Consider the following 26900-nt stretch of genomic DNA (forward strand, 5'->3'; position numbering starts at 1 on the left):
AGCAGAAACTAATTAAAAAAAAAAAGATAGGATTTGAGTGGAACTGAAAAAAAGAAAAAGATACTCTAAGGGAATATCTTGTCTGCTTTCCTTGACTACAGTAGTACTGGTGGGAATAGAGAAGAAGTAAGAAGAATTGTTGTAAAGTAATAAGCTAAATGTTCTAGTGACCTTTTCAATATACTTGCCTACTTGTCTTTTTTTCTCCAACTTTGTTTCAAAAAGTATTTGAGGTGATTTATTAAAAAATGTGTATGATATAGTATACAAGAACACAGCAAAGGACAATGAGATATCTGGAAATTAAAGATAAGATCATAATGTAAAACCCAAGCAAAGGTTGGTACATAAACAAGAACACCATTAAGTCATGTACAGTTGGGCCCAACATTGGTTCTGGGCTGTCTAGCAGCTATAGCAAAGAGGGAAGCTTTGTTAGTCTCAATATTCATAAGATAAAAAAAAAAATTTAGGAGAAGCATTGCATTTTATTGCCTAAGAGAAGTGTCTTAAAAAGATACTATGGGACTTAGATTCTTGATAAAATATTTATAGTAAATACAATTAGGAATTTTAAAAGTTTGTTTACATTAGATAATCTTTTATAAATACTATTTCTTATAACAAAGATTTTTGATAAGAATTGAGTAAAATAAAGTTTGAGATCATATTCTCTGGGAAGAACCTGACTGGAAATAAATACTTAATTTTGCAATTAAGAGCAGATGTAGGGAGTGGTGTAAGCAAGATGGTGGTATAGGAGATCCCTGGCTCTAGTCCTCATCAAAAATACAGATTAGCAACTATTCACAGTCAAGAATGCCTTTCTGAAAATCCCAGAACCTGGTGGTGAGGTTAAAACACTCTCTTAGAGCACAAAAACTGAGAGAGGCCACATTAGAATACTAAGAGCAGTGGTTTCACTTTGACTCTGTTGCCCCTCCTTCAAGCAAGCACAGTGTCACACTGAGGCATCCAGTTTCTCTAGTGGGGAGAAGAGAGTCAAGGTAGTCATCCAGTTTCCTCAGCATTCTGGAGTATTCCCTGGGAAGGTCACTTCTGTCTCGCCTCATGGAGAACCCTGGGAGAATTGGCAAGGCTAGACCACCAAAGGTCAGCTAGTAACAAAAAAGTGGGCGGGGCTCACAGTGACCAGTGTGTGGATCATGGCAGTGGCTCTGCATCTCTCCTGTCCACCTCACCCAATCAGAGAGGGCAGTAAGCGATTCCACTCACTGTGGCATCAGAATCATATCCCCATCTGTTCAGGAAGCAGGGTGAGCAGTTCTGCCCAGCTGACATCCCTGGCTAGTGGCCTGTGCATAATCCTCAATGTATATTTATACATTTTTATTTTTTATAACTTTGGGAGAATTCGTGGAGGGAAAAAGTAGTAACAGGGCCAGATTAAGAATGTGATTTATGAGCTCTTAATAAAGGTCATAATAAAAAGCTTTTAATTAAAAAAAAAAAAAGAGAGCCAAGCCAGCAGCCCCACCAAACTGCAGAGCTTGCTTGCAGTCTTACCTGACCAGGGAGCCTGACTGTGGAACATAGTCTGGAGTCCTGCCTGAACACAGAGTTCATCCTGTGGGCACACCCAACTGTGGAGCATAGTCTCTGTCTACACCTGAACATGGAATCCAGCTAATGGCACCAACCAGCCAGGGAGTACAGTTTGTTCCTGCCTGGCCAGAGAACCCAAGCAGCAGCCCTACCCAACCTCAGAGCTCAGCCAGTGGTCATGCCTATCCATGGACCCCAGCTAGCAGTTCCACCTGACCAGGCAGCTCAGGCAGTGATCCTGCCTGCATGCAGAGCTGAGCCAGTGGCCCCACCCAACCAGAGGCCCTGCCTGCCCTCCTATGGACTCTACCAGCTGGCCCTTTCTAGAACCCCAAGCTAGCCTGACTAGTGAAGGTCTTTCGCTGCCAAAGCAAATGTGAGGATTGGAAGAGGTGACTGCTTCCTCAAATGCACAGACACCAACACCAGTATGCAAGAATAATGAAGAATCAGGGAAACATGACACCACCAAGGAAACTAATAAAGCTCCAATAACCAAACTTAAAGAAATAGAGATCTATGAACTGACTGGCCAAGAATTCAGACTAATCCTTTTAATGAAGTTCAGTTAACTACAAGAAAACACAGATAGGCAACAGAACAAAATAAAGAAAACAATACATGAACATAATGAGAAGTTCAACAAAGAAACAGAAACCATTTTTAAAAAGCCCCCCAAGCCCCCTAAAACCCAGAAATCCCAGAGCTGAAGAATACAATAAGTGATCTGTAAAATTCAATAGAGAGCTTCAAAAACAGACTTGATCAAGCAGAAGAAGGAATCAGTGAACTCAAAGATAGGTCATTTGAAATTATACATCCAGAGGAGGGGGTTGGGGGTTGGGGGTATGGAAAGAATGAAGAGTGAAAAAACCCCGCAAGACTTATGGGATGCTGTCATATACATTATTGAAGTCCAAGATGGAGAAGAGAGAGAGAAAATGGCAGAAAGTCTATTTAAAGAAATAATGGCTAAAAACATGCCAAATATGGCGAGAGATATGGGCATGAAGCTAAAAGGACCCCAAACAGGTACAACCCCAAAATGACTTCATCTAGACACATCAAACTGTCAAAAATCCAAGAATCAGAATTTTGAAAGCAACAAGAGAAAAGGCTCTTGTCATGTACAAGGAAACCTTTGGTTTCTTTTGCAGAGAGAATGGTATGATATATTCAAAATATTTAAAGAAGAAAACTGCCAACTAAGAATGCTATACCAAGTAGTGCTGTCCTTCAGAAATGAAGGTAAGATAAAGACTTTTCCAAACAAACAAAAGGTGAGGAAATTCATCACCACTGGACGTGCATTATAATAAATGTTAAAAGGAGTTCTTCAAGCTGAAATGAAAGGATGCTAATTAACAGTGTAAAAACATATGAATGTATAAAACTCACTGGTAAAGGTAAATTTATAATCAGATTCAGAATTCTGAATGTAATGGTAGTATGCAAATCACTTTTATACAAAAGTTAAAGACAAACATTGAAAATAACTGTAATTACAATAATTTGTTCATAGATACATAAGATAAAATATAAATTGTAATATTAATGGCATAAAATATGAGAGGGTGGAGAAGTAAAAGCATAGAGTTTTTATTAATTAACTTATTTATTTTTGCTGTGTTGGGTCTTCATTTCTGTGTGAGGGCTTTCTCTAGTTGTGGCAAGCGGGGAACACTCTTCATCGTGGTGTGCGGGCCTCTCACTATTGCAGCCTCTCTTGTGGAGCACAGGCTCCAGATGTGCAGGCTCAGTAGTTGTGGCTCACGGGCCTAGTTGCTCTGTGGCATGTGGGATCCTCCCAGACCAGGGCTCGAACCCGTGTCCCCTGCATTAGCAGGCAGATTCTCAACCACTGCGCCACCAGGGAAGCCCTAGAATTTTTGTATAGCATCGAAGTTAAGTTGTTATTAGCTTAAAATAGGATTTTATAACTGTGTGTACAATGGACCATCATTCAGCCATAAAAAAGGAAACCTTGCCATTTGTGACAACATGGATTAACCTGGAGGATGTTGTGCTAAGTGTAATAAGCCAGACAGAGAAAGACAAATTTTGTATGGTCTCCCTAATGTGTAATCAGAAAAGTTGAACTCAGAAACAAAGGAGGATGGTGGTTGCCAGGGGCTGGGGTATGAGGGACATGGGGAGGTGCTGGCCAAAGGGTACAAACTTTCAGTTAGAGGCATACCTGCTCGTTTTATTGTGCTTTGCTCTGCTTCATTGTGCTTTGTAGATACTGCATCTGTTTTTTAGAAATTGAAGTTTTGTAGTAACCCCACATTGAACAAGTCTTTTGGTGCCATATTTCTAACAGCATTATTTTTAATTTTTTTAACTAAAAATTTTTATTTTTATTTATTTTTGGCTGTGCCTTGTGGCTTGAGGGATCTTATGTTGCGGCTTGTGGGATCTTAGTTCCCCCACCAGGGAGCGAACCCTGGCCCTCAGCAGTGAGAGCGTGGAGTCCCAACCACTGGACCGCCAGGGAATTCCCTAACAGCATTATTTTTAGATTAAGATGTGTGCATGGTGTTTTTTAGACATAATGCTATTGCATACTTAAGAAACTACTTTTATATGCACTGTTAAACCAAAACATAACTTTTATATGCACTGGGAAACCAAAAGACTTGTGTGGCTCACTTTATTGTGATAATTGCTTTATTGTAATGATTTGTTTTTTTTTTACATCTTTATTGGAGTATAATTGCTTTACAATGGTGTGTTAGTTTCTGCTTTATAACAAAGTGAATCAGTTATGCATATACATATGTTCCCATATCTCTTCCCTCTTGCGTCTCCCTCCCTCCCACCCTCCCTATCCTACCCCTCGAGCTGGTCATAAAGCACCGAGTTGATCTCCCTGTGCTATGCGGCTGCTTCCCACTAGCTATCTATTTTACGTTTGGTAGTGTATATATGTCCATGCCACTCTCTCACTTTGTCACAGCTTACCCTTCCCCCTCCCCATATCCTCAAGTCCATTCTCTAGTAGGTATGTGTCTTTATTCCCGTCTTGCCCCTAGGTTCTTCAAGATCTTTTTTTTTTTTTTTAGATTCCATATATATGTGTTAGCATATGGTATTTGTTTTTCTGACTTACTTCACTCTGTATCATAGACTCTAGGTCCATCCACCTCACTACAAATAACTCAATTTCGTTTCTTTTTATGGCTGAGTAATATTCCATTGTATATATGTGCCACATCTTCTTTATCCATTCATCCGTTGATGGACACATGGGTTGTTTCCATGTCCTGGCTATTGTAAATAGAGCTGCAATGAACATTTTGGTACATGACTCTTTTTGAATTATGGTTTTCTCAAGGTATATGCCCAGTAGTGGGATTGCTGGGTCATATGGTAGTTCTATTTGTAGTTTTTTAAGGAACCTCCATACTGTTCTCCATAGTGGCTGTACCAATTCACATTCCCACCAGCAGTGCAAGAGTGTTCCCTTTTCTCCACACCCGCTCCAGCATTTATTGTTTCTAGATTTTTTGATGATGGCCATTCTGACAGGTGTGAGATGATATCTCATTGTAGTTTTGATTTGCATTTCTCTACTGATTAATGATGTTGAGCATTCTTTCATGTGTTTGTTGGCAGTCTGTATATCTTCTTTGGAGGAGTGTCTATTTAGGTCTTCTGCCCATTTTTGGATTGGGTTGTTTGTTTTTTTGTTATTGAGCTGCATGAGCTGCTTGTAAATTTTGGAGATTAATCCTTTGTCAGTTGCTTCATTTGCAAATATTTTCTCCCATTCTGAGGATTGTCTTTTGGTCTTGTTTATGGTTTCCTTTGCTGTGCAAAAGCTTTGAAGTTTCATTAGGTCCCATTTGTTTATTTTTGTTTTTATTTCCATTTCTGTAGGAGGTGGGTCCAAAAGGATCTTGCTGTGATTTATGTCATAGAGTGTTCTGCCTATGTTTTCCTCTGAGAATTTGATAGTTTCTGGCCTTACATTTAGGTCTTTAATCCATTTTGAGCTTATTTTTGTGTATGGTGTTAGGGAGTGTTTTAATCTCATACTTTTACATGTACCTGTCCAGTTTTCCCAGCACGACTTATTGAAGAGGCTGTCCTTTCTCCACTGTACATTCCTGCCTCCCTTATCAAAGATAAGGTGACCATATGTGCGTGGGTTTATCTCTGGGCTTTCTGTCCTGTTCCGTTGATATATATTTCTGTTTTTGTGCCAGTACCATAGTGTCTTGATTACTGTAGCTTTGTAATATAGTCTGAAGTCAGGGAGCCTGATTCCTCCAGCTTCGTTTTTGTTCTCAAGATTGCTTTGGCTATTCGGGGTTTTTCGTGTTTCCATATAAATTGTGAAATTTTTTGTTCTAGTTCTGTGAAAAATGCCAGTGGTAGTTTGATAGGGATTGCATTGAATCTGTAGATGGCTTTGGGTAGTAGAGTCATTTTCACAATGTTGATTCTTCCAGTCCAAGAACATGGTATGTCTCTCCATCTATTTGTATCATCTTTAATTTCTTTCATCAGTGTCTTATAATTTTCTGCATACAGGTCTTTTGTCTCCTGAGGTAGGTTTATTCCTAGGTATTTTATTCTTTTTCTTGCAGTGGTAAATGGGAGTGTTTTCTTGATTTCACTTTCAGATTTTTCATCATTAGTGTATAGGAATGCCAGACATTTCTGTGCATTAATTTTGTATCCTGCTACTTTACCAAATTCATTGATTAGCTCCAGTAGTTTTCTGGTAGCATCTTTAGGATTCTCTATGTATAGTATCATGTCATCTACAAACAGTGAAAGTTTTACTTCTTCTTTTCCAATTTGGATTCCTTTTATTTCCTTTTCTTTTCTGAATGCGGTGGCTAAAACTTCCAAAACTATGTTGAATAAGAGTGGTGATAGTGGGCAACCTTGTCTTGTTCCTGATCTTAGTGGAAATGCTATCAGTTTTTCACCATTGAGGACAGTGTTGGCTGTGGGTTTGTCATATATGGCCTTTATTATGTTGAGGGAAGTTCCCTCTATGCCTACTTTCTGGAGGGTTTTTTATCATACATGGGTATTGAATTTTGTCAAAAGCTTTCTCTGAATTTATTGAGATGACCATATGGTTTTTCTCCTTCATTTTGTTAATATGGTGTATCACATTGATTGATTTGCATATATTGAAGAATCCTTGCATTCCTGGAATAGACCCCACTTGGTCGTGGTGTATGATCCTCTTAATGTGCTGTTGGATTCTGTTTGCTAGTGTTTTGTTGAGGATTTTTGCATCTATGTTCATCAGTGATATTGGCCTGTAGTTTTCTTTCTTTGTGACATCTTTGTCTGGTTTTGGTATCAGGGTGACGGTGGTCTCGCAGAATGAGTTTGGGAGTGTTCCTCCCTCTGCTATATTTTGGAAGAGTTTGAGAAGGACATGTGTTAGCTCTTCTCTAAATGTTTGATAGAATTCGCCTGTGAAGCCATCTTGGTTCTCGGCTTTTGTTTGTTGGAAGATTTTTAATCACAGTTTCAATTTCTGTGCTTGCGATGGGTCTGTTCATATTTTCTATTTCTTCCTGATTCAGTCTTGGCAGGTTGTGCATTTCTAAGAATTTGTCCACTTCTTCCAGGTTGTCCATTTTATTGGCATAGAGTTGCTTATAGTAATCTCTCATGATCTTTTGTATTTCTGCAGTGTCAGTTGTTACTCCTCTTTTTTCATTTCTAATTCTATTGATTTGAGTCTTCTCCCTATTTTTCTTGATGAGTCTGGCTAGTGGTTTATCAATTTTGTTTATCTTCTCAAAGAACCAGCTTTTAGTTTTGTTGATGTTTGCTATCATTTCCTTCATTTCTTTTTCATTTATTTCTGATCTGATATTTATGATTTCTTTCCTTATGCTAACTTTCGGGGTTTTTTGTTTTTCTTTCTCTAATTGCTTTAGGTGCAACGTTAGGTTGTTTTTCGATATGTTTCCTGTTTCTTAAGGTAGGATTGTATTGCTATAAACTTCCCTCTTAGAACTGATTTTGCTGCATCCCATAGGTTTTGGGTTGTCGTGTCTCCATTGTCATTTGTTTCTAGGTATTTTTTGATTTCCTCTTTGATTTCTTCAGTGATCACTTCGTTATTAAGTAGTGTATTGTTTAGCCTCCATGTGTTTGTATTTTTTACAGATCTTTTCCTGTAATTGATATCTAGTCTCATAGCGTTGTTGTCGGAAAAGATACTTGATACAATTTCAATTTTCTTAAATTTACCAGGGCTTGATTTGTGACCCAAGATATGATCTATCCTGGAGAATGTTCCATGAGCACTTGAGAAAAATGTGTATTTTGTTGTTGTTGGACAGAATGTCCTATAAATATCAATTAAGTCCATCTTGTTTAATGTATCATTTAAAGCTTGTGTTTCCTTATTTATTTTCATTTTGGATGATCTGTCCATTGGTGAAAGTGGGGTGTTAAAGTCCCCTACTATGATTGTGTTACTGTCGATTTCCCCTTTTATGGCTGTTAGTATTTTCCTTATGTATTGAGGTGCTCCTATGTTGGGTGCATAAATATTTACAATTGTTATATCTTCTTCTTGGATCAATCCCTTGATCATTATGTAGAGTCCTTCTTTGTCTCTTTTAATAGTCTTTATTTTAAAGTCTATTTGTCTGATACGAGAATTGCTACTCCAGCTTTCTTTTGATTTCCATTTGCATGGAATATCTTTTTCCATCCCCTCACTTTCAGTCTGTGTTTTTCTCTAGGTCTGAAGTGGGTCTCTTGTAAACAGCATATATATGGGGTCTTGTTTTTGTATCCATTCAGCCAATCTGTGTCTTTTGGTGGGAGCATTTAGTCCATTTACATTTAAGGTAATTATCAATATGTATGTTCCTATTCCCATTTTCTTAATTAATTAGTTTATTTTTGCTGTGTTGGGTCTTTGTTTCTGTGCGAGGGCTTTCTCTAGTTGTGGCAAGCGGAGGCCACTCTTCATCACCTTGTGCGGGCCTCTCACTGTTGTGGCCTGTCTTGTTGCGGAGCTCAGGCTCCAGACGCGCAGGCTCAGTAGTTGTGGCTCACGGGCCTAGTTACTCTGCGGCAGATGGGATCCTCCCAGACCAGGGCTCGAACCCGTGTCCGCTGCATTAGCATGCAGATTGTCAACCACTGTGCCACCAGGGAAGTCCCCCATTTTCTTAATTGTTTTGGGTTTGTTATTGTAGGTCTTTTCCTTCTCTTGTGTTTCTTGCCTAGAGAAGATCCTTTAGCATTTGTTGTAAAGCTGGTTTGGTGGTGCTGAACTCTCTCAGCTTTAGCTTGTCTGTAAGGTTGTAATTTCTCCGTGAAATCTGAATGAGATCCTTGCTGGGTAGAGTAATCTTGGTTGTAGGTTTTTCTCCTTCATCACTTTAAATATGTCCTGCCAGTCCGTTCTGGCTTGCATAGTTTCTGCTGAAAGATCAGCTGTGAACCTTATGGGGATTCCCTTGTGTGTTATTTGTTGTTTTTCCCTTGCTGCTTTTAATATGTTTTCTTTGTATTTAATTTTTGACAATTTGATTAATATGTGTCTTGGCGTGTTTCTCCTTGGATTTATCCTGTATGGGACTCTCTGTGCCTCCTGGACTTGATTAACTATTTCCTTTCCCATATTAGGGAAGTTTTCAACTATAATCTCTTCAAATATTTTCTCAGTCCCTTTCTTTTTCTCTTCTTCTGGAACCTCTATAATTCGAATGTTGGTGTGTTTAATGTTGTCCCAGAGGTCTCTGAGACTGTCCTCAGTTCTTTTCATTCTTTTTTCTTTCTTCTACTCTGCCGTAGTTATTTCCACTATTTTATCTTCCACGTCACTTATCCGTTCTTCTACCTCAGTTATTCTGCTATTGATCCCTTCTAGAGTATTTTTAATTTCATTTATTGTGTTCATCGTTGCTTGTTTTATCTTTAGTTCTTCTAGGTCCTTGTTAATTGTTTCTTGCATTTTGTCTATTCTATTTCCAAGATTTTGGATCATCTTTACTATCATTATTCTGAATTCTTTTTCAGGTAGACTGCCTCTTTCCTCTTCATTTGTTAGGTCTGGTGGGTTTTTATCTTGCTCCTTCATCTGCTGTGTGTTTTTCTGTCTTCTCCTTTTGCTTATCTTACTGTGTTTGGGGTCTCCTTTTTGCAGGCTGCAGGTTCGTAATTCCCGTTGTTTTTGATGTCTGTCCCCAGCGGCTAAAGTTGTTTCAGTGGGTTCTGTAGGCTTCCTAGTGGAGGGGGCTAGTGCCTGTGTTCTGGTGGATGAGGCTGGATCTTGTCTTTCTGGCGGGCATGTCCACGTCTGGTGGTGTGTTTTGGGGTGTCTGTGGATTTATTATGATTTTAGGCAGCCTGTCTGCTAATGGGTGGCGCTGTGTTCCTGTCTTGCTAGTTGTTTGGCATAGGGTGTCCAGCACTGTAGCTTGCTCGTCATTGAGTGAAGCTGGGTTTTGGTGTTGAGATGGAGATCTCTGGGAGGTTTCCGCCATTTGATATTACGTGGAGCTGGGAGGTCTCTTGTGGACCAGTGTCCTGAAGTTGGCTCTCCCACCTCAGAGGCACAGCACTGACTCCTGGCTGCAGCACCAAGAGCCTTTCATCCACACGACTCAGAATAAAAGGGCGAAAAAGTAGAAAGAAAGAAAGAAAGAAAGAGGATAAAAGAAAAAAAATAAAGTAAGATAAAATAAAATAAAGTTATTAAAATAAAAAATAATTATTAAGAAAAAAATGTATTTTAAAAAGTAAAAAAAACAAAAAAAATGGACGGATAGAATCCTAGGACAAATGGTGAAAGCAAAGCTATACAGAGAAAATCTCACACAGAAGCATACACATACACACTCACAAAAAGAGGAAAAGGGGAAAAAATAATAAATCTTGCTCTGAAAGTCCACCTGCTCAATTTGGGATGATTTGTTGTCTATTCAGGTATTCCACAGATGCAGGGTACATCAGGTTGATTGTGGAGATTTAATCCACTGCTCCTGAGGCTGCTGGGAGAGATTTCCCTTTCTCTTCTTTGTTCGCACAGCTCCCGGGGTTCAGCTTTGGATTTGGCCTCGCCTATACGTGTATGTGGCCAGAGGGATCTGTTCTTCGGTCAGACAGGACGGGGTTAAAGGAGCTGCTGATTATGGGGCTCTGGCTCACTCCGGCCGGGGGGAGGGAGGGGCACGATGTGGGGTGAGCCTGCGGTGGCAGAGGCCCCGGGACGTTGCACCAGCCTGAGGCGCACCGTGCGTTCTCCCGAGGAAGTTATCCCTGGCTCCCGGGACCCTGGCAGTGGTGGGCTGCACAGGCTCCCTGGAAGGGAGGTGTGGTTAGTGACCTGTGCTCGCACACAGGATTCTTGGTGGCGGCAGCAGCCACCTTAGCGTTTCACCCCCGTCTCTGGGGTCTGCGCTGTTAGCTGCAGCTCGCCCCCATCTCTGGAGCTCCTTTAAGCAGCAATCTTAATCCCCTCTCCTCGCGCACCAGGAAACAAAGAGGGAAGAAAATGTCTGTTGCCTCTTCGGCAGGTCCAGACTTTTCCCCCGGACCCCCTCCCGGCTAACCGTGGTGCACTAACCCCTTCAGGCTGTGTTCACGCCACCAATCCTCTCCCTGTGCTCTGACCGAAGCCGCCAGAGCCTCAGCTCCCAGCCGCGCCCGCCCCGGCGGGTGAGCAGACAAGCATCTTGGGCTGGTGAGTGCTGGTCGGCACCGACCCTCTGTGCGGGAATCTCTCCGCTTTGCCTTCCGGACCCCTGTTGTTGTGCTCTCCTCCGTGGCTCCGAAGCTTCCCCCCTCCGCCACCCACAGTCTCTGCCCGCGAAGGGGCTTCCTAGTGTGTGGAAACCTTTCCTCCTTCACAGCTCCCTCCCACTGGTGCAGATCCCGTCCCTATTCTTTTGTCTCTGTTTATTCTTTTCTCTTTTGCCCTACCCAGGTATGTGGGGAGTATCTTGCCTTTTGGGAGGTCTGAGGTCTTCTGCCAGCGTTCAGTAGGTGTTCTGTAGGAGTTGTTCCACGTGTAGATGTATTTCTGATGTATCTGTGGGGAGGAAGGTGATCTCCGCGTCTTACTCTTCCGCCATCTTCCCCCTCTCCCCTCTATTGTAATGTTTTGAACTGAACCCAGAATATCCCCAATGTATGCCTGTGTAAGATGAATAAGTTCTGGGAATTTAATGTACAGCATAGTGATTATAGCTAATAATACTGTTTTGTGTACTTGGAATTTGCTTACAGAGAGAATCTCACCACACACATGCACACAGTGGTAACTATGTGTGGTGATAGATGTGCTAATTAACTTGATTGTGGTAATCATTTCACAGTGAATACATATGTGAAATCATTGTATTGTACACCTTAAATATATACAATTTCATTTGTCAATTATACCTCAATAAATTTGGGAAGGGGGAAAGAGCAAATGCATGTGTTTTGTTAGGCAAGAGAGTGGGGGGTAAATTTGAAATTATAAGAATTAGGAAGGCTTATGAAGAAATGTACTTCAATAAAAACACTATATAGAGGCGAGCAGAGGAGAAATTTCTGGACAGGGCTTTCCCCCCACCCTCCCTTCCAGTGAATATGTGTACTACGTGGGTGATAATGTGTTCAAAGTTCTGTGCCTGAGAATGTGTCTAAGGAGAATCTCAAAGCTGGTCTTACCAGTTATCTGGCATGGCCTTAAAAATAAGTCTCATTTATTGTACAGTGGTTATGATTATGGGTTCTAGAGTCAGACTGCCAGTTTACTTCTATGAAAATTAGATTTAATGCAAATTACTAAAATAATTGCTGACAATATATGTGAGTGAGACTTCTGTTAAGCTCTGAAAAAAAGTTATAATCTATATGGGAAAACAACTAGAAGGATACTGTTCACAGATTATTTTGCAATTTTCTTTAATGTCTAACTTCACTTGACCAAAAGAGAAACTGGATTTATGAGACAATGTACTGTGGGTATAGTTTACATAAGAAAGCCATGGTAAATTCTCATCAATAGACTCACACTCAAAAGACCATAACCCTATCTCAAAAAATTGGCAAGTTAATGTACATTTATATTTTAAATAAAACATTTAAGTTTGCATGTTCTATTTTGTTTTTTGAATATTTAAAACGTTTATGTGATTCAAAATTCAGAACTATATAAAAAGGAATACCCAGTGAAGTCTGCTAGCTATATGTCAATGCCGTGCATGCTGTTTCCTCTCACCTTCATAGATAATTGTTTTCATTAGTTTCTGGTGTATGTCTTTTCTTTTTCATTGTATAAATATTAGCAAGTGCTAATAAATATTAGCAAGTGCTTAATACAGTCTCACTTTATCTTTCTTATTCAGAGGATAGTATTCTATATACATTACTTTGTACCTCTTTTTCCCCTTTAACAATATGTCTCATATATCTTGGAAATCACTCTTTGTCAATTCATGGAGATTTTTATTCTTTTTATATCTGTATAACCCCATTGTGTATGTGGATATACCATTGTTTATTCAGTCAGTTCTCTGATGGATATTTGAGTTGTTCCCAATGTTTTGGTATGGCAAATGATGCTGCAGTGAGTAACTTTGGCATATATTATTGTTTAGTTTAGTTTTGATGGAGGTGTATCTTTAGGAAAGAATCCTAGAAGTATGATTGCTGGGTCAAGTGTAAAGACATAGGTGATTTTGGTTTTGCAAAATTGTCCTCTATAGCGTTTGTATCATTTTCCAGTTTTACCAGTGCTATATGAGAGTGGTTATTTTCCCACAACCTCACAAATAAAGTTATATTGTCAAGCTTTTATATTTTTGAGTGTACTTTTAATTTACAGTTTTTATTATGAATAAATTTGAACATTTTTTCTATATGTTTAAGGTAGTATTCTTTTATTTTCTATGAGTTGTCCATGTCTTTTGCACATTTTTCTATTGTATTTTTGGTCTTTTTCTTAAGTTTTAACAATTCTTTTACACATATTAGGGAGAGTAGTTCTTTGTGGTATAAATATTTTTCTCCTAGTTTTTCACTTGGCTTTTTACTTTGTTTATTGTGTGTTTTGTATAACATTTAAAAAATGTAGTTGAATTTTGAACTTTAGAATCAGTGAGAAATGCTTTTCTTGCTCTAAGATTATAAATTCTCTCACATTTTCTTCAAGTAATTATATGATTGTAGTCCCTCTCTTTTGCGCTCTGTTCCATTTAGAATTTAATATATGGTTCTTCAATTTTATCTTTTTTCATAATGGCTATCTGTAGTCGCATCTTTATTTATTAAAAAGATTTGTTTACACACAGTGACTGAAAAATTTTCTTCAGCTTTCATTTAACTTTTTTCTCCAATTTTTATGTACTAATTTGCATTTGTGTTTAGATGCATTTCTAATTTCCATTTGTTGTTGGGTATATTTCTATTTCATTTGTTGACCTGACAACAGACCAATTTTACCAATATGTACACTACTACCTCTGTTTTAATTAAACACTTTTATTGTATTATCTAGTAGGGTTAGTTTCACTGCTCTCCTTTTTTTAGTGTTCATAGGTATTCTTGCTTACCTACCTTTTCATATATCGCTTAGAATTAACTTGGTATTTTCATTGGTATTGTTAAATTTATACATTAACATGGAGGAGAACTGAACTGACATCCTTCTTAATTTGATTGGTGTTATTCATGAAAAGAGATGTTTCTCTATTTCTTTGAGTCTCTTGGGGCTTTCAAGAGTGTTCTGAAAATTTTCTTATAGGGAATTTGAGTTTTTTTAAAATAGCTTTGTTGCAATACAATTCACATAGTATATAATTTAAAGTGTACACGTCAATGATTTTTAGTATGTTCACAGAGTTGTGCAGTCATCAACATCTAATTTCAGAACATTTTCATCACCTCAGAAAGAAACCCGGTACCCATTAGCAGTCACTCCCCATTTTCCTTCAACCTCCTCATCCTCCCCTACCCCTGAGCAACCACCAGTGTGCTTTCTGTTTTTCTATAGACTTTCTATTCTATTCTTATTCATATAAATGGAATTATATAATACGTGGTCTTTCATGGCTGGTTTCTTTCACTTAACATAATGTTTTTCAAGGTTCATCCATGTTTTATTGTGTATCAGTTCTTAAGTCCTTTATATTACAGAATAATATTTCATTGTAGAGATGTACTACATCTTTATCCATTCATCAAAATGATGGACATTTGATATGTTTTTACTTTTTGACTATTATGAGTAATGCTGCTGTTAACATTCATATTCAAGTTTTCGTGGACATACGTTTTGGATTCTCTTAAGTATATCTCTAGGAGTAGAACTGCTGGATCATATGGTAACTCTAATTTTAACATTTGGAGGAGCTTCCAAAGTCCTAAAAAGCAGCTGAATAATTTTACATTACCATAAGCAATGTACAAGGGTTCACATTTCTCCACATCTCTCCAATGCTTGTTTTTATCTGTCTTTTTAAGTATATCCTTATGGGCTTGAAGTGCTATCTCATTATAGTTTGAATTTGTATTTCCCTAATGGGTGGTGATGTTGAACACCTTCCCATCTGTTTCTTGACCACATGAATATCTTCCTTAGAAAAATATCTACTCAGATCCTTTGCCCATTTTTAAATTGGGTTATTTATCATTTTATTATTGAGTTGTAAGAGTTCTTTATAAATTCTGGATACAAGTCTCTTATGAGATATATGATATGGAAATATTTTCTTGCATTCTGTGGGTTGTCTTTTCAAGTTTTTGATTATATCTTTTGAAGCACAAAGATTTTTAATTTTGATGACAATTAACAATGTTAAGTCTTCCAGTTAGTGTACATGGCTGTCTTCACATTTGTGTAGGTCTTTAACTTCTTTGAACAATTTTTATAGTTTTCAGAGTACAAGTTTTATATGCCTTTTGTTAAACTTATTCTTAAACATTTTATTGTTTTTAATGCTATTATAAATGGAATTCCTTTATTAATTTTCTTTTCAGATTGTTTATTGAAATGTATGAACAATTTTTAAATATTTTCATCTTTTATGCTGCAGCCTATTAAACTTGTTCATTAATTTTAATAGTATTTTGGTGGATTCCTTAGGATTTTCCATATACAAGTTCATATCATTTGCAAATAGAGGTAGTTTTGCTTCTTCCTTTCCACTATGGATGAATTTTATTTCTTTTTCTTGACCTGTCTAGAATCTCCGGTTAAATACGAATAGAGGTAGTGAGAGCAGACATCTTTGTCTTTTTCCTGATCTTAGAGGGAAAGTGTTCAGGCTTTCACCATCAAGTATGATGTTAGCTGTGGATTTTTTGCACATAGCCTTTATCAGGTTGAGGAATTTACCTTCTATTCCTAGATTGTTGAAATTTTTTAATCACAAAAAGGTGTTAGATTTTATGACGTGCTTTTTCTGCATCTATTGAGATCATCATGGAATTTTTGTCCATTCTATTGATATTACATTATTTGATTTTCAGATATATTAATCTTGATTTTTCTGGGTAAATCTCACTTGATCATGTTGTATAGTACTATTTATATGTTGCTAGATTTGGTTTGCTGGTATTTTGTTGAGGATTGTTGCATCTACATTCTTAAGACACATTGGTCTGTAGTTCTTTATTCTCATGATGATTTTGTGTGGTTTTCAGGTAGTAGAATGAATTAGGAAGTGTTCCTCTCTCTTTTTGGAAGAAATTGTGAAGGATTGCTGTTAATCATTTAAACATTTGGTAATAGATTTCACCAGTCAAGCCATTTGGGCTTAGACATTTCTTTGGAGTACATTTTTTGATTACTAATTCAGTCTCTGTTCTTGTTTTAAGTCTATTTAGATTTTCTATTTTTTCTTGAATCAGTTTTGGTAGTTGGTATGTTTCCAGGAATTTGTCCATTTCATCTAGGTTATCTAAATTGTTGGTATTCAATTGTTCATAGTATTTTTTTATGATTCTTTTTATTTCTATAAGGCAGTAGTAGTGTCCCCTCTTCCATTCCTGATTTTAGTAATTTGAGTATTCTCTCTCTTTTTCTTGATCAGTCTAGCTAAAGGTTTCAGTATTGTTTCAAAGAACTGTTAACAATACTTAAACAAGGAAGCCGTTAGACTGAGGAAGCTTTAATGTCTTAGCAGCTTATGTAAGCAAACCAGAACTTAAGCCTTAGTCAATGCACTTGAATCCAAGAAAGTGAAACTTGAGAACAACCAATCACAAAAAGCCAACTAGGTTTTCCCAAGTAAGTCAACTGCTGAAGCTATAACCAGTCCTGTAATTGCTTTGCTTTTCTTCAGCATCTTCTCTATAAAAACTTTGCCCCTAGCTCCTGTCATTAGAGGGCTCCTAACTGCCTTTGGTTTGGCGCTGCCCAATTCTAATTGGTGCATGCTCAAATAAACTCTTGAAAATTTTAATGTGTTTCAGTTTACCTTTTAACAGAACCTATTTTGGGTAGGTTGATTTTCTCTATTATTTTTTACTCTCTGTTTCATTAATGTCTGCTCTTTATAGTTTTTTTTTTTTTCTTTTTTTTCCTTCTTGCTTTGGGTTTCCTTTGCCCTTCAATTTGCAGTGTCTTAAGGTGGAAGATTAAGATCTTGATTTTAGATCCTTATTCTTTTTTAGTACAGGCATTTATAACTATAAATTTCTTTCAAAGCACTACTTTCACTGTATCTCATAAGTTTTGGTATTTTATGTTTTCATTTTTTATCTTCATCTGTTTCAAGGTAGTTTGTAATTTCAATTGTGATATCTTCTCTGACCCATTGTTATTTAGTAGCATCTTGTTTAATTTCCACATTGTGAATTTCCAAAATTTTTTAAAATTTATTTTTAATTTCATTCCATTGTCAGAAAACATATTTCACATGATTTCAATCCTTTTACATTTATTGAGGCTTGTTTTATTGCCTAGTAGATGGTCTGTCCTGGAGAATGTTCTATGTGGACTCAAGAAGGATGTGCATTCTGCTGTTGCTGGTTGAAGTTCTACAGATGTCTGTTAGGTCTAGTTGATTTACTGTATCGTTTTTCACCTTCTATTTCCTGTTGATCTTCTTAGTTCTTCTTTCCACTGTTGAAAGGGAGGGTATTTAAATCTTCAACTCTTATTTTTGAATTGTCTATTCCTTCACTTCTGTCAAGTTTTGTTCATGTGTTTTGGAACCCTGTATATATTTACAGTTGTTATGTTTGTTTGTTGGATGGGTCCTGTTGTCATTATAAAATATTCCTCTTCTGTGAACTTTTTTAAAAAGTCTATTTTATCTGATATTAGTCTAGTTACTCTGGCTTTGTTATAGTTGTGGTTTTCATATTTTCACTTCCTTTTACTTTTGACCTGTTTGTATTTTTGAATCTGTAATGTGTCTCTTATAGACAGCATATAGTTGGATTCTGGTTTTTTTTAATCCAATCTATCAGTTTCTGTCTTTGATATATTATTTAGCCCATTTGCATTTCATGTTACTATTGATGTAGTTGGACTTACATCTTCCACATTTTGTCTATTTTCTATATATCTCACATCTTCTTTTGTTCTCTTGTACTTTTACTGATTTCTTTTGAATTAAGCAAAACTTTTTAGTATAACATTTAAATTACTTTTTCTCTATATTTTTTGAAGTTATTTTCCCAGTAATTACTCAAGGGGTTAACATATACAGCTTAAAATTTATACTTACTTAATCCCATTGAGATATAGAAACATTATTCTTGTATAGCTGTATTCCTATTCCTTTTTTTTTTTTTTCTTTTTGGTGCTATTAGTGTTATACATGTTACATCTAATCTACATGTGTTACAAACCCAACAGTACATGGTTATAATTGTTATTTTATACAATTTTATGTCTTTAAAGAAGCTGAGAGTAGAAAGGAGAGCAAATGTGTACTTGTAAAATTTGTTATATTTACATTTTTATTTAAGATTTGTGCTTCCCTTTATTTGTTTCTATGGATTTAGTTACTATCTCTTGTTATTCCCTACTTCAATATAGCTTTGCTCCCACCTGCCTCCTTTGGGCTGTTATTGTCAAACATTTTTGTATGTTTTATACATACTGTTTTGTACAGTTGCTTTTTAAAGTCAGTTAAGAGAAGAAAAGAGGGGAAGGATGCAATAATACTATCTTTGAAAGTACCCAGGCAGTTACCTTTGTTGGCACTCCTTGTTTTTCTGTGTGGAATTAATATACTGTTTTGGGTCACTCTCTTTCAACCAGAAGAGCTTTTCTTTAGTAGTTCTTGTAGGCAGATCTGCTAGCAACAAATTTTCTGTTTATCTGGGAATGTCTTTGTTATGCCTTTATTTTATAAAGTTAGTTTTCCTTTATATAAGATTCTTTGTTGACTTTTTTTTTTCTTTCAGCAGTTTGAACACGTTGTTTCACAGCATTCTGTCCTCCATTGTTTTTGATGAGAAGTCGGGTCTTAATTTTTTTTGGTTTCCCTTGTATATGATGCATTGTTTTTCTTTTGCTGCTTTCATGATTTTCTCTTGGTATTTTACATTTTGACTCTGATGCATCAGGGTGTGGATCTTTTTGAGCTTTCCTAGTTGGAGTTCACTTTTAGTCTCTTGCATAATGTAAAGTTTTCCATTAAATTTGAGAAGGTTTTAGCCATAATTTCTTCAAATGTTCTTTCTGTTCCTTTCTGTCTTCCTCTGGTACTCTCATTATGCATATGTTGGTATACTTTAATGCTTCCCACATTTCTCTGAGGCTCTGTTCATTTTTTTTCCCTTTTTTCTCACCTCTCAGATTGCATAATCTTGATGGATCTATCTTCATGTTTGCTGATTCTTTATTCTGCCAGCTTGCATCTACTGTTGAGCTCTGTAGTTTATAGTTCATTTCAGTTGTATTTTTTAACTCTAGAATTTCCATTTGGCTCTTTTTTTATCATTTCTCTTTACTCACATTCCCTACTTGATGAGACATTGTCATCATACTTTCCTTTACATTATTAAGCATGGGTTTTTTTGTTGTTGCTGTTCTTTGACCATACTTATAATGTCTGTTTTGAAGTCTTTGCAGATATTTCTGACATATGGAACCCCTCAAAGGTGTTTCTTTTGCCTGCTTTTTCCCCTGTGTTTGGGACACATGTTTCTGTTTCTTTGCATGTCTCATTGGTTTTTTTTGTTGTTGTTGAATCCTGGACACTTCAGATAATATATTATAGCAATTGTGAATATTGATTCCTCTTCCCCCTCCCTCTATTTTCTCAGAAATCATACAAAATACTTAAGATTGTATCAGAATACCGAGATTAAAAGTGTCTATGATTAAAGTCCTTGGATTCTGTAAAATCCAGCTTGTATGCTTAGTGGTCTTTTTTTTTCTCTTGTCAGTGAGTTGTTTGTGATTAAATGAAGTTTCCATATAAGTGAGGCATTATCACATTTAGAAATTTTTCCGAATACTGAAGCCTTTGTTTTTAACATGAAGTTTACATTTACAATTTTGTCCCTTTTGTAATGCAGTAGTTTTAGGTAATGAATGATGCTTCTTCCCTTTAGGTTACACCTGTGTTTGAGGATTGGACTACTATTGATTGGTATCGATTTTTCTGTTTATGGGAGAAGTTGCCAGCTTCTATGAAACGGGTGGCAGAGCTAGTGGGAGTTGAAGAAGGGTTCTTGGCTCGCTGTGTGAAAGGAAAGGTAGTAGCCAGAACTGAGAAACAGCACCGACAAATGGCCATCCATAAAAGGTAAATATCAAGGAGCCTGGACTATCCAGTTTTTAACACAGTATTGGATATACAGTAGATGTCCAGTTTATTGTAATCACTTTCATTGTCATTAAAATCAAAGTTTTGGCTGAATATAGTAAAAATTTTCAACTTCTTGTATTTACTGAATTTATTGATATTTTAGTTTCTTCTTTGTAGCTTATAAGAAACCACTATATATCAAGACTTTTAAAAGTAGAACATTTAGTTACTTTCTTCCCTTAAAGAAGATATGATCAGAACTGCCAACTTAGTGTGGCTCCATTTGAGGATATGGTTTGTATCATCCTTTGAAGTGATTTGTTACCAGTAGGGAAGAGCCAATTAAAATATTCAGGTGGGGAAATTGTACAGGCTTTAGCTTCTTTGAAATATAATACAATTATTTTTCTTAAAGCATTAGTCTCATATTATTTACATCATAGTCAAGTGTAAATTTTGTAAGGATTATATACTTGGCTTATTTGTGGCACAATTGCCTTTCACATCAAAACTTTTTTATAACCAAATTTTGATTGAAATATGATTAGGTGATAATAATTGTGTATCAAGTGTTCTTTAAAATTTTTGTGCCATCATATTCCTTGAACCTAGTCTCATTTCTTAAAATTAGTTAGCATTATTGAAATATGAACAAAATCTTTTTGTTATACAGATATTAGTTTTTTGCTATAGTACTAACATATGTTAGAATTTACAAACATTGAGCTCTTTGTCCACTAATCCTATATCCTATTAGGAATCTTCTCACCTTCTCACCCTCTTACCTTTTTTGGTTCTTTCTTGTTTCTCAACATACATTGTACTCTCATAGTAGACATAAGTGACCTCTTACCATACTTTTGGTTAATTTACTTTCCAGGTTTTTTACCAGTCTTGTGCTATTAGATTTAATCAGTGAAGTTCCCTTAAAGGAAATTAATCAGAAATATGGATGCAGTCGTGGACAGATTCAATCGTTACAACAGTCAGCTGCTGTTTATGCAGGTCAGTTAAACAAGTGTTCCCACATTTATTTAAGACTCTGTGGTTTGAAGTCAAGTTAAGATTACTTTTTTTCAAATTCCATTTTACTGTAGGTTTCTCTAAAAGTGAGGGGATCATGTTAAGCCATAATTTTGTATAGTTCCTGTCATCATCAGAACACCCAAAACTATGAATCCTGTGGGTTCAGTTACCCTGTAACAGAAGACTGGCAGCTGGCTGAGTGTCTGGATCTTGGTCCCCTTCCATTCCCTAGCAACCTGCTGACCATTACTCTTCTTTCTGTTTTTCTGTCTTTTTTTTGGGGGGGGGCGTATTGTAAGAAGAAACAGACACAGTTCTCACTGGTCTTCATTTTCTTACCAAGTTATTGATTAATACTTGTTATTGTGGAAGATGGCAAGTGGAGAGGGATTTCTGGACTGCCGTCTCACTCTTCTAAATATCTGTTCTCTAAGGAAATACTGGTCTTTCTTAATAAAATTAAACTCTTATCTTCTAAGTTAGGCAAACAAGGGAAGTTCTAAGTCTGATTTTACCAAGAAATCCTTAAGCCCTTAGGAGGGAAATCCTGGGCTGCTGGAGAGTGTGTTTACATGTGTAAGAAGTTTCATTGTGAAATTGTGTGCATGAGAGATTACCGAGGGAAAGATGCCAGGAGAGGGTAGTAAGAAGGGAGAGACTTACCGTTCAACTCACTGGCATCAAAGATCTCAGATTACCTCTAGGGTTAATGTTCTTGTCGGGAAGTGATTTTCTTAATGACTTGACACTTGGCTACTCTGCCCTCTCTATTTCAAGAGGGTATAGCTATCAAGCTGGGCAACCTTTTTTTTTAAAGAAATTATCAATGGGACTTTCACTCTTTGTAAATAATCCTCTCAGCACTTGACAATTTAAATTAGCTCTCTTGTTTTTTCCCCTAGGTGAAGAGTTCTTTACCTTTTTTAAGAGTTCTTTCTTCCTTAAAGAAATAAGGAAAAAAACTGAGAGAGGGGAACTAGTGAGGGCTTTTTGTTTGTTTTGTGTTTATGTGCTCTGCCTCAATTTTTTCAGATGCAAGTTCATGATTAAGAAAAAATGAGATGATATTTAATGTGTCTAACCAATTAGCTAGGCCCTTAAAGATGTCTACTGTCCTATTATTTTATACCTTGGGCCTGTTAAACTTTATAATTCTGCAGAAAAAACAACAAAAACAGTGAAACAAAAATACATCTCAAGAAACGGAGAATTGGTCTAGAAAGAATTTTTAATTCAATAAATATTATATGAATATTCTAGGGATGATTACAGTGTTTTCCAACCGCTTGGGCTGGCACAACATGGAACTACTACTGTCCCAGTTTCAGAAGCGTCTTACATTTGGCATCCAGAGGGAGCTGTGTGACCTGGTCCGGGTATCCTTACTTAATGCACAGAGAGCCAGATTCCTCTATGCTTCTGGCTTTCTTACTGTGGCCGATCTTGCCAGAGCAGATGTTGCTGAGGTGGAAAGTGTTCTGAAAAATGCTGTGCCTTTTAAAAGGTAAGAAAAATCCCCTTGTCTACATATGTTATTAAATGAAAACAGGTCAATTTGTAAATAATAGATAATATATTAAAATATTTTCCCTTAGGTAATATCATGTCATATTTGGTATAAGTAGAAGAAAATGTGGCTCCTTTTCCCCTTTGAGGATTACTTTTTTCTTTTTTTGTATATTTAAAATATATTTTATGACTTTAAAGACACTTCTAAATGTATCATAACTCTCTCCTAGAAAGTTTGAGTAAAGTTAAGTTACCAATGTTTCTGCTTTGATGGATTTTAGTTCTCAGTATATATCCAGGGCTCATCTTAGATTTTCTTCAGGCAAGAAAACTTTAAAATATACTCTTCTTGAATATTCTTTGGAACACTAGTCCCTCAAAAACAGTTTATGAGAAGAGGACTTCTTGATGTGTGTGTGTGTGTGTGTGTGTGTGTGTGTGTGTGTGTAACCAATTCATTGAATGGGCTGGACTCAGCATATTTTCAAGGAATAGCTTAATTATTTTCTCAACCACTATTCTTTGAACTCACTGTTATATGGAATCTCAGCCAAATTCTATAGCTGTTTAGGCAGTTTCAAGTATTAACAGTTTTATTTTCAGGTTTTAAAAATTTGTTCTAAATTCGAGCATTAATCTCATTTCCAGTTCAGTGTTTCTTTCCTCTTTGGCTTGACACACGCTCTGTAACTTGAAACATGTAGGAAGGGATGGGGGCATAGTCAAAGAAAGGGCCTCACTGTGCAGTGCCGCCTCACATCATGGGCTCTACTCCGTGTACTTCGGCAGCAACGCAGGTGTGACTCCTGCTAGTGGGCCCTGGTACAGCATGCACTACAGCCAGCATAGCTATAGCTCTACCTAGATTTTGAAGGATGAAATTGCTTGGAGTCTTAGGCATATGCCACCCAAGCAGAGAATGTGGAGCTGTGGGGGCAGGGTCATCCCCTGTGACCCCAGATTGGAAGATCCGTTGGTGGGCAATTTTGTCACTTTTGGGTGTGCCTCTGGCTGAAACCTACATAGAGTATGCTTTAAAACCTACTTATAAAGGTGTTGATCGCCTCTGGAGCCTGTGATTTTCACAGAATCTTTGGATATATTCATACTTGCTTAGAAATATGTAATAAAAGACCTGAGGTGAAAAAATTCAGATGTGGGAGTATCTCTGTGGTAACAGCATACCACATATCATACTTAACCCTTCCAGGGAGTCATCTGAGGTCAGTACACATTTTAGAAAATTTAATTGGAAAAAATTTGTAAACACATTTTGGAGTCTCTTCTTTGTGATTCTAAGGCCATTATTGCCATGACTGTGATTCTTCTGAAAGCCCAGAACCTTCACTGATCAAAATTAACGAAACATAGTAATATGAGAAATCAATATTATCTGCCTCCCCATGTGACATACTGAGAACGACACAACATTACTCCTGGAATATTTTTATCAAAAATGTCTAATGTGAATTTAACTGTAGAGAAACATCAGACAAACCTAAATTGAGAGACATTCTACAAAATAATTGGCCAGTACTTTTCAAAAATATCAAGGTCACGGAAACAAAGACTGAGGAGCTGATTTGAATTAAAGCAGGCTAAAGAGACATGACAACTAAATGTACCACCTTACTCTAGATTGGATTAGAAAAAGGACATACTTGGAACAATTGGTAAATTTTGAGTAAGGTGTGTAGATTAGATACAGTATTGTATTAATGTTAATTTTCTGAATAGAAACTGATGTATTTGGAGACTGGCCACCCTTTCAGTGCCCGGTACGTAAAAGCCAGAAAACCCATCCAACATTCAGATTGTCTCAAATAGCTTGCCATTACCAACAATATGTAATGAATTACCTTGTGCATATGTATTTTCATATTGTTGGTGATGTTTCTTTTTTTTTTTTTTTTTTTTTTTTTTTTTTTTTAATTTTTTTATTTTTTATTAGTTTCTGCTTTATAACAAAGTGAATCAGTCATACATACACATCTGTTCCCACATCCCTTCCCTATTGCGTCTCCCTCCCTCCAACCCTCCCTATCCCACCCCTCCAGGCGGTCACAAAGCACCGAGCTGATCTCCCTGTGCTCTGCGGCTGCTTCCCACTATCTATCTACCTTACGTTTGGTAGTGTATATATGTCCATGCCTCTCTTTCGCTTTGTCACAGCTTACCCTTCCCCTTCCCCATATCCTCAAGTCCGTTCTCAAGTAGGTCTGTGTCTTTATTCCAGTTTTACCCCTAGGTTCTTCATGACATTTTTTTTTTTTAAATTCCATATATATGTGTTAGCATACGGTATTTGTCTTTCTCTTTCTGACTTACTTCACTCTGTATGACAGACTCTAGGTCTATCCACCTCATTACAAATAGCTCAGTTTCGTTCCTTTTTATGGCTGAGTAATATTCCATTGTATATATGTGCCACATCTTCTTTATCCATTCATCCGATGATGGACACTTAGGTTGTTTCCAGCTCCGGGCTATTGTGAATAGAGCTGCAATGAACATTTTGGTACATGCCTCTTTTTGAATTATGGTTTTCTCAGGGTATATGCCTAGTAGTGGTATTGCTGGGTCATATGGTAGTTCTATTTTTAGTTTTTTAAGGAACCTCCATACTGTTCTCCATAGTGGCTGTACCAATTCACATTCCCACCAGCAGTGCAAGAGTGTTCCCTTTTCTCCACACCCTCTCCAGCATTTATTGTTTGTAGATTTCTTGATGATGGCCATTCTGACTGGTGTGAGATGATATCTCATTGTAGTTTTGATTTGCATTTCTCTAATGATTAATGATGTTGAGCATTCTTTCATGTGTTTGTTGGCAGTCTGTATATCTTCTTTGGAGAAATGCCTATTTAAGTCTTCTGCCCATTTTTGGATTGGGTTGTTTGTTTTTTTGCTATTGAGCTGCCTGAGCTGTTTATAAATTTTGGAGATTAATCCTTTGTCAGTTGCTTCATTTGCAAATATTTTCTCCCATTCTGAGGGTTGTCTTTTGGTCTTGTTTATGGTTTCCTTTGCTGTGCAAAAGCTTTGAAGTTTCATTAGGTCCCATTTGTTTATCTTTGTTTTTATTTCCATTTCTCTAGGAGGTGGGTCCAAAAGGATCTTGCTGTGATTTATGTCATAGAGTGTTCTACCTATGTTTTCCTCTAAGAGTTTGATAGTTTCTGGCCTTACATTTAGGTCTTTAATCCATTTTGAGCTTATTTTTGTGTATGGTGTTAGGGAATGATCTAATCTCATACTTTTACATGTCCCTGTCCAGTTTTCCCAGCACCACTTATTGAAGAGGCTGTCCTTTCTCCACTGTACATTCCTGCCTCCTTTATCAAAGATAAGTTGGCCATATGTGCGTGGGTTTATCTCTGGGCTTTCTATCCTGATCCACTGATCTATCTTTCTGTTTTTATGCCAGTACCACACTGTCTTAATTACTGTAGCTTTGTAGTATAGTCTGAAGTCAGGGAGCCTGATTCCTCCAGCTCCGTTTTTCGTTCTCAAGATTGCTTTGGCTATTCGGGGTCTTTTGTTTTTCCAAACAAATTTTGAAATTTTTTGTTCTAGTTCTGTGAAAAATGCCAGTGGTAGTTTGATAGGGATTGCATTGAATCTGTAGATTGCTTTGGGTAGTAGAGTCATTTTCACAATATTGATTCTTCCAATCCAGGAGCATGGTATATCTCTCCATCTATTTGTATCCTCTTTAATTTCTTTCATCAGTGTCTTATAATTTTCTGCATACAGGTCTTTTGTCTCCTTAGGTAGGTTTATTCCTAGATATTTTATTCTTTTTGTTGCAATGGTAAATGGGAGTGTTTTCTTGATTTCATTTTCAGATTTTTCATCATTAGTGTACAGGAATGCCAGAGATTTCTGTGCATTAATTTTGTATCCTGCTACTTTACCAAATTCATTGATTAGCTCTAGTAGTTTTTCGGTAGCATCTTTAGGATTCTCTATGTATAGTATCATGTCATCTGCAAACAGTGACAGCTTTACTTCTTCTTTTCCAATTTGGATTCCTTTTATTTCCTTTTCTTCTCTGATTGCTGTGGCTAAAACTTCCAAAACTAGGTT

At 36.9% G+C, this 26900-nt stretch overlaps 1 protein-coding gene across 1 annotated transcript in view; it reads left to right on the forward strand.

The window, feature by feature from the left end:
- The window catches only part of POLQ (DNA polymerase theta), a gene marked incomplete at both ends in the record, with an annotated part of 137130 nt that overhangs the window by 43137 nt on the left and 67093 nt on the right, over positions 1–26900 (forward strand). The window contains 3 exons of the mRNA XM_079704838.1: positions 20080–20273; positions 21157–21281; positions 22563–22806. Of these exons, the coding sequence (XP_079560964.1) occupies positions 20080–20273; positions 21157–21281; positions 22563–22806 (563 nt within the window). The remainder of the gene's footprint in view (positions 1–20079; positions 20274–21156; positions 21282–22562; positions 22807–26900) is intronic.

This window comes from Hyperoodon ampullatus (genome assembly GCF_949752795.1).
Source record: "Hyperoodon ampullatus genome assembly, chromosome: 5".
NCBI lineage: Eukaryota > Metazoa > Chordata > Mammalia > Artiodactyla > Ziphiidae > Hyperoodon > Hyperoodon ampullatus.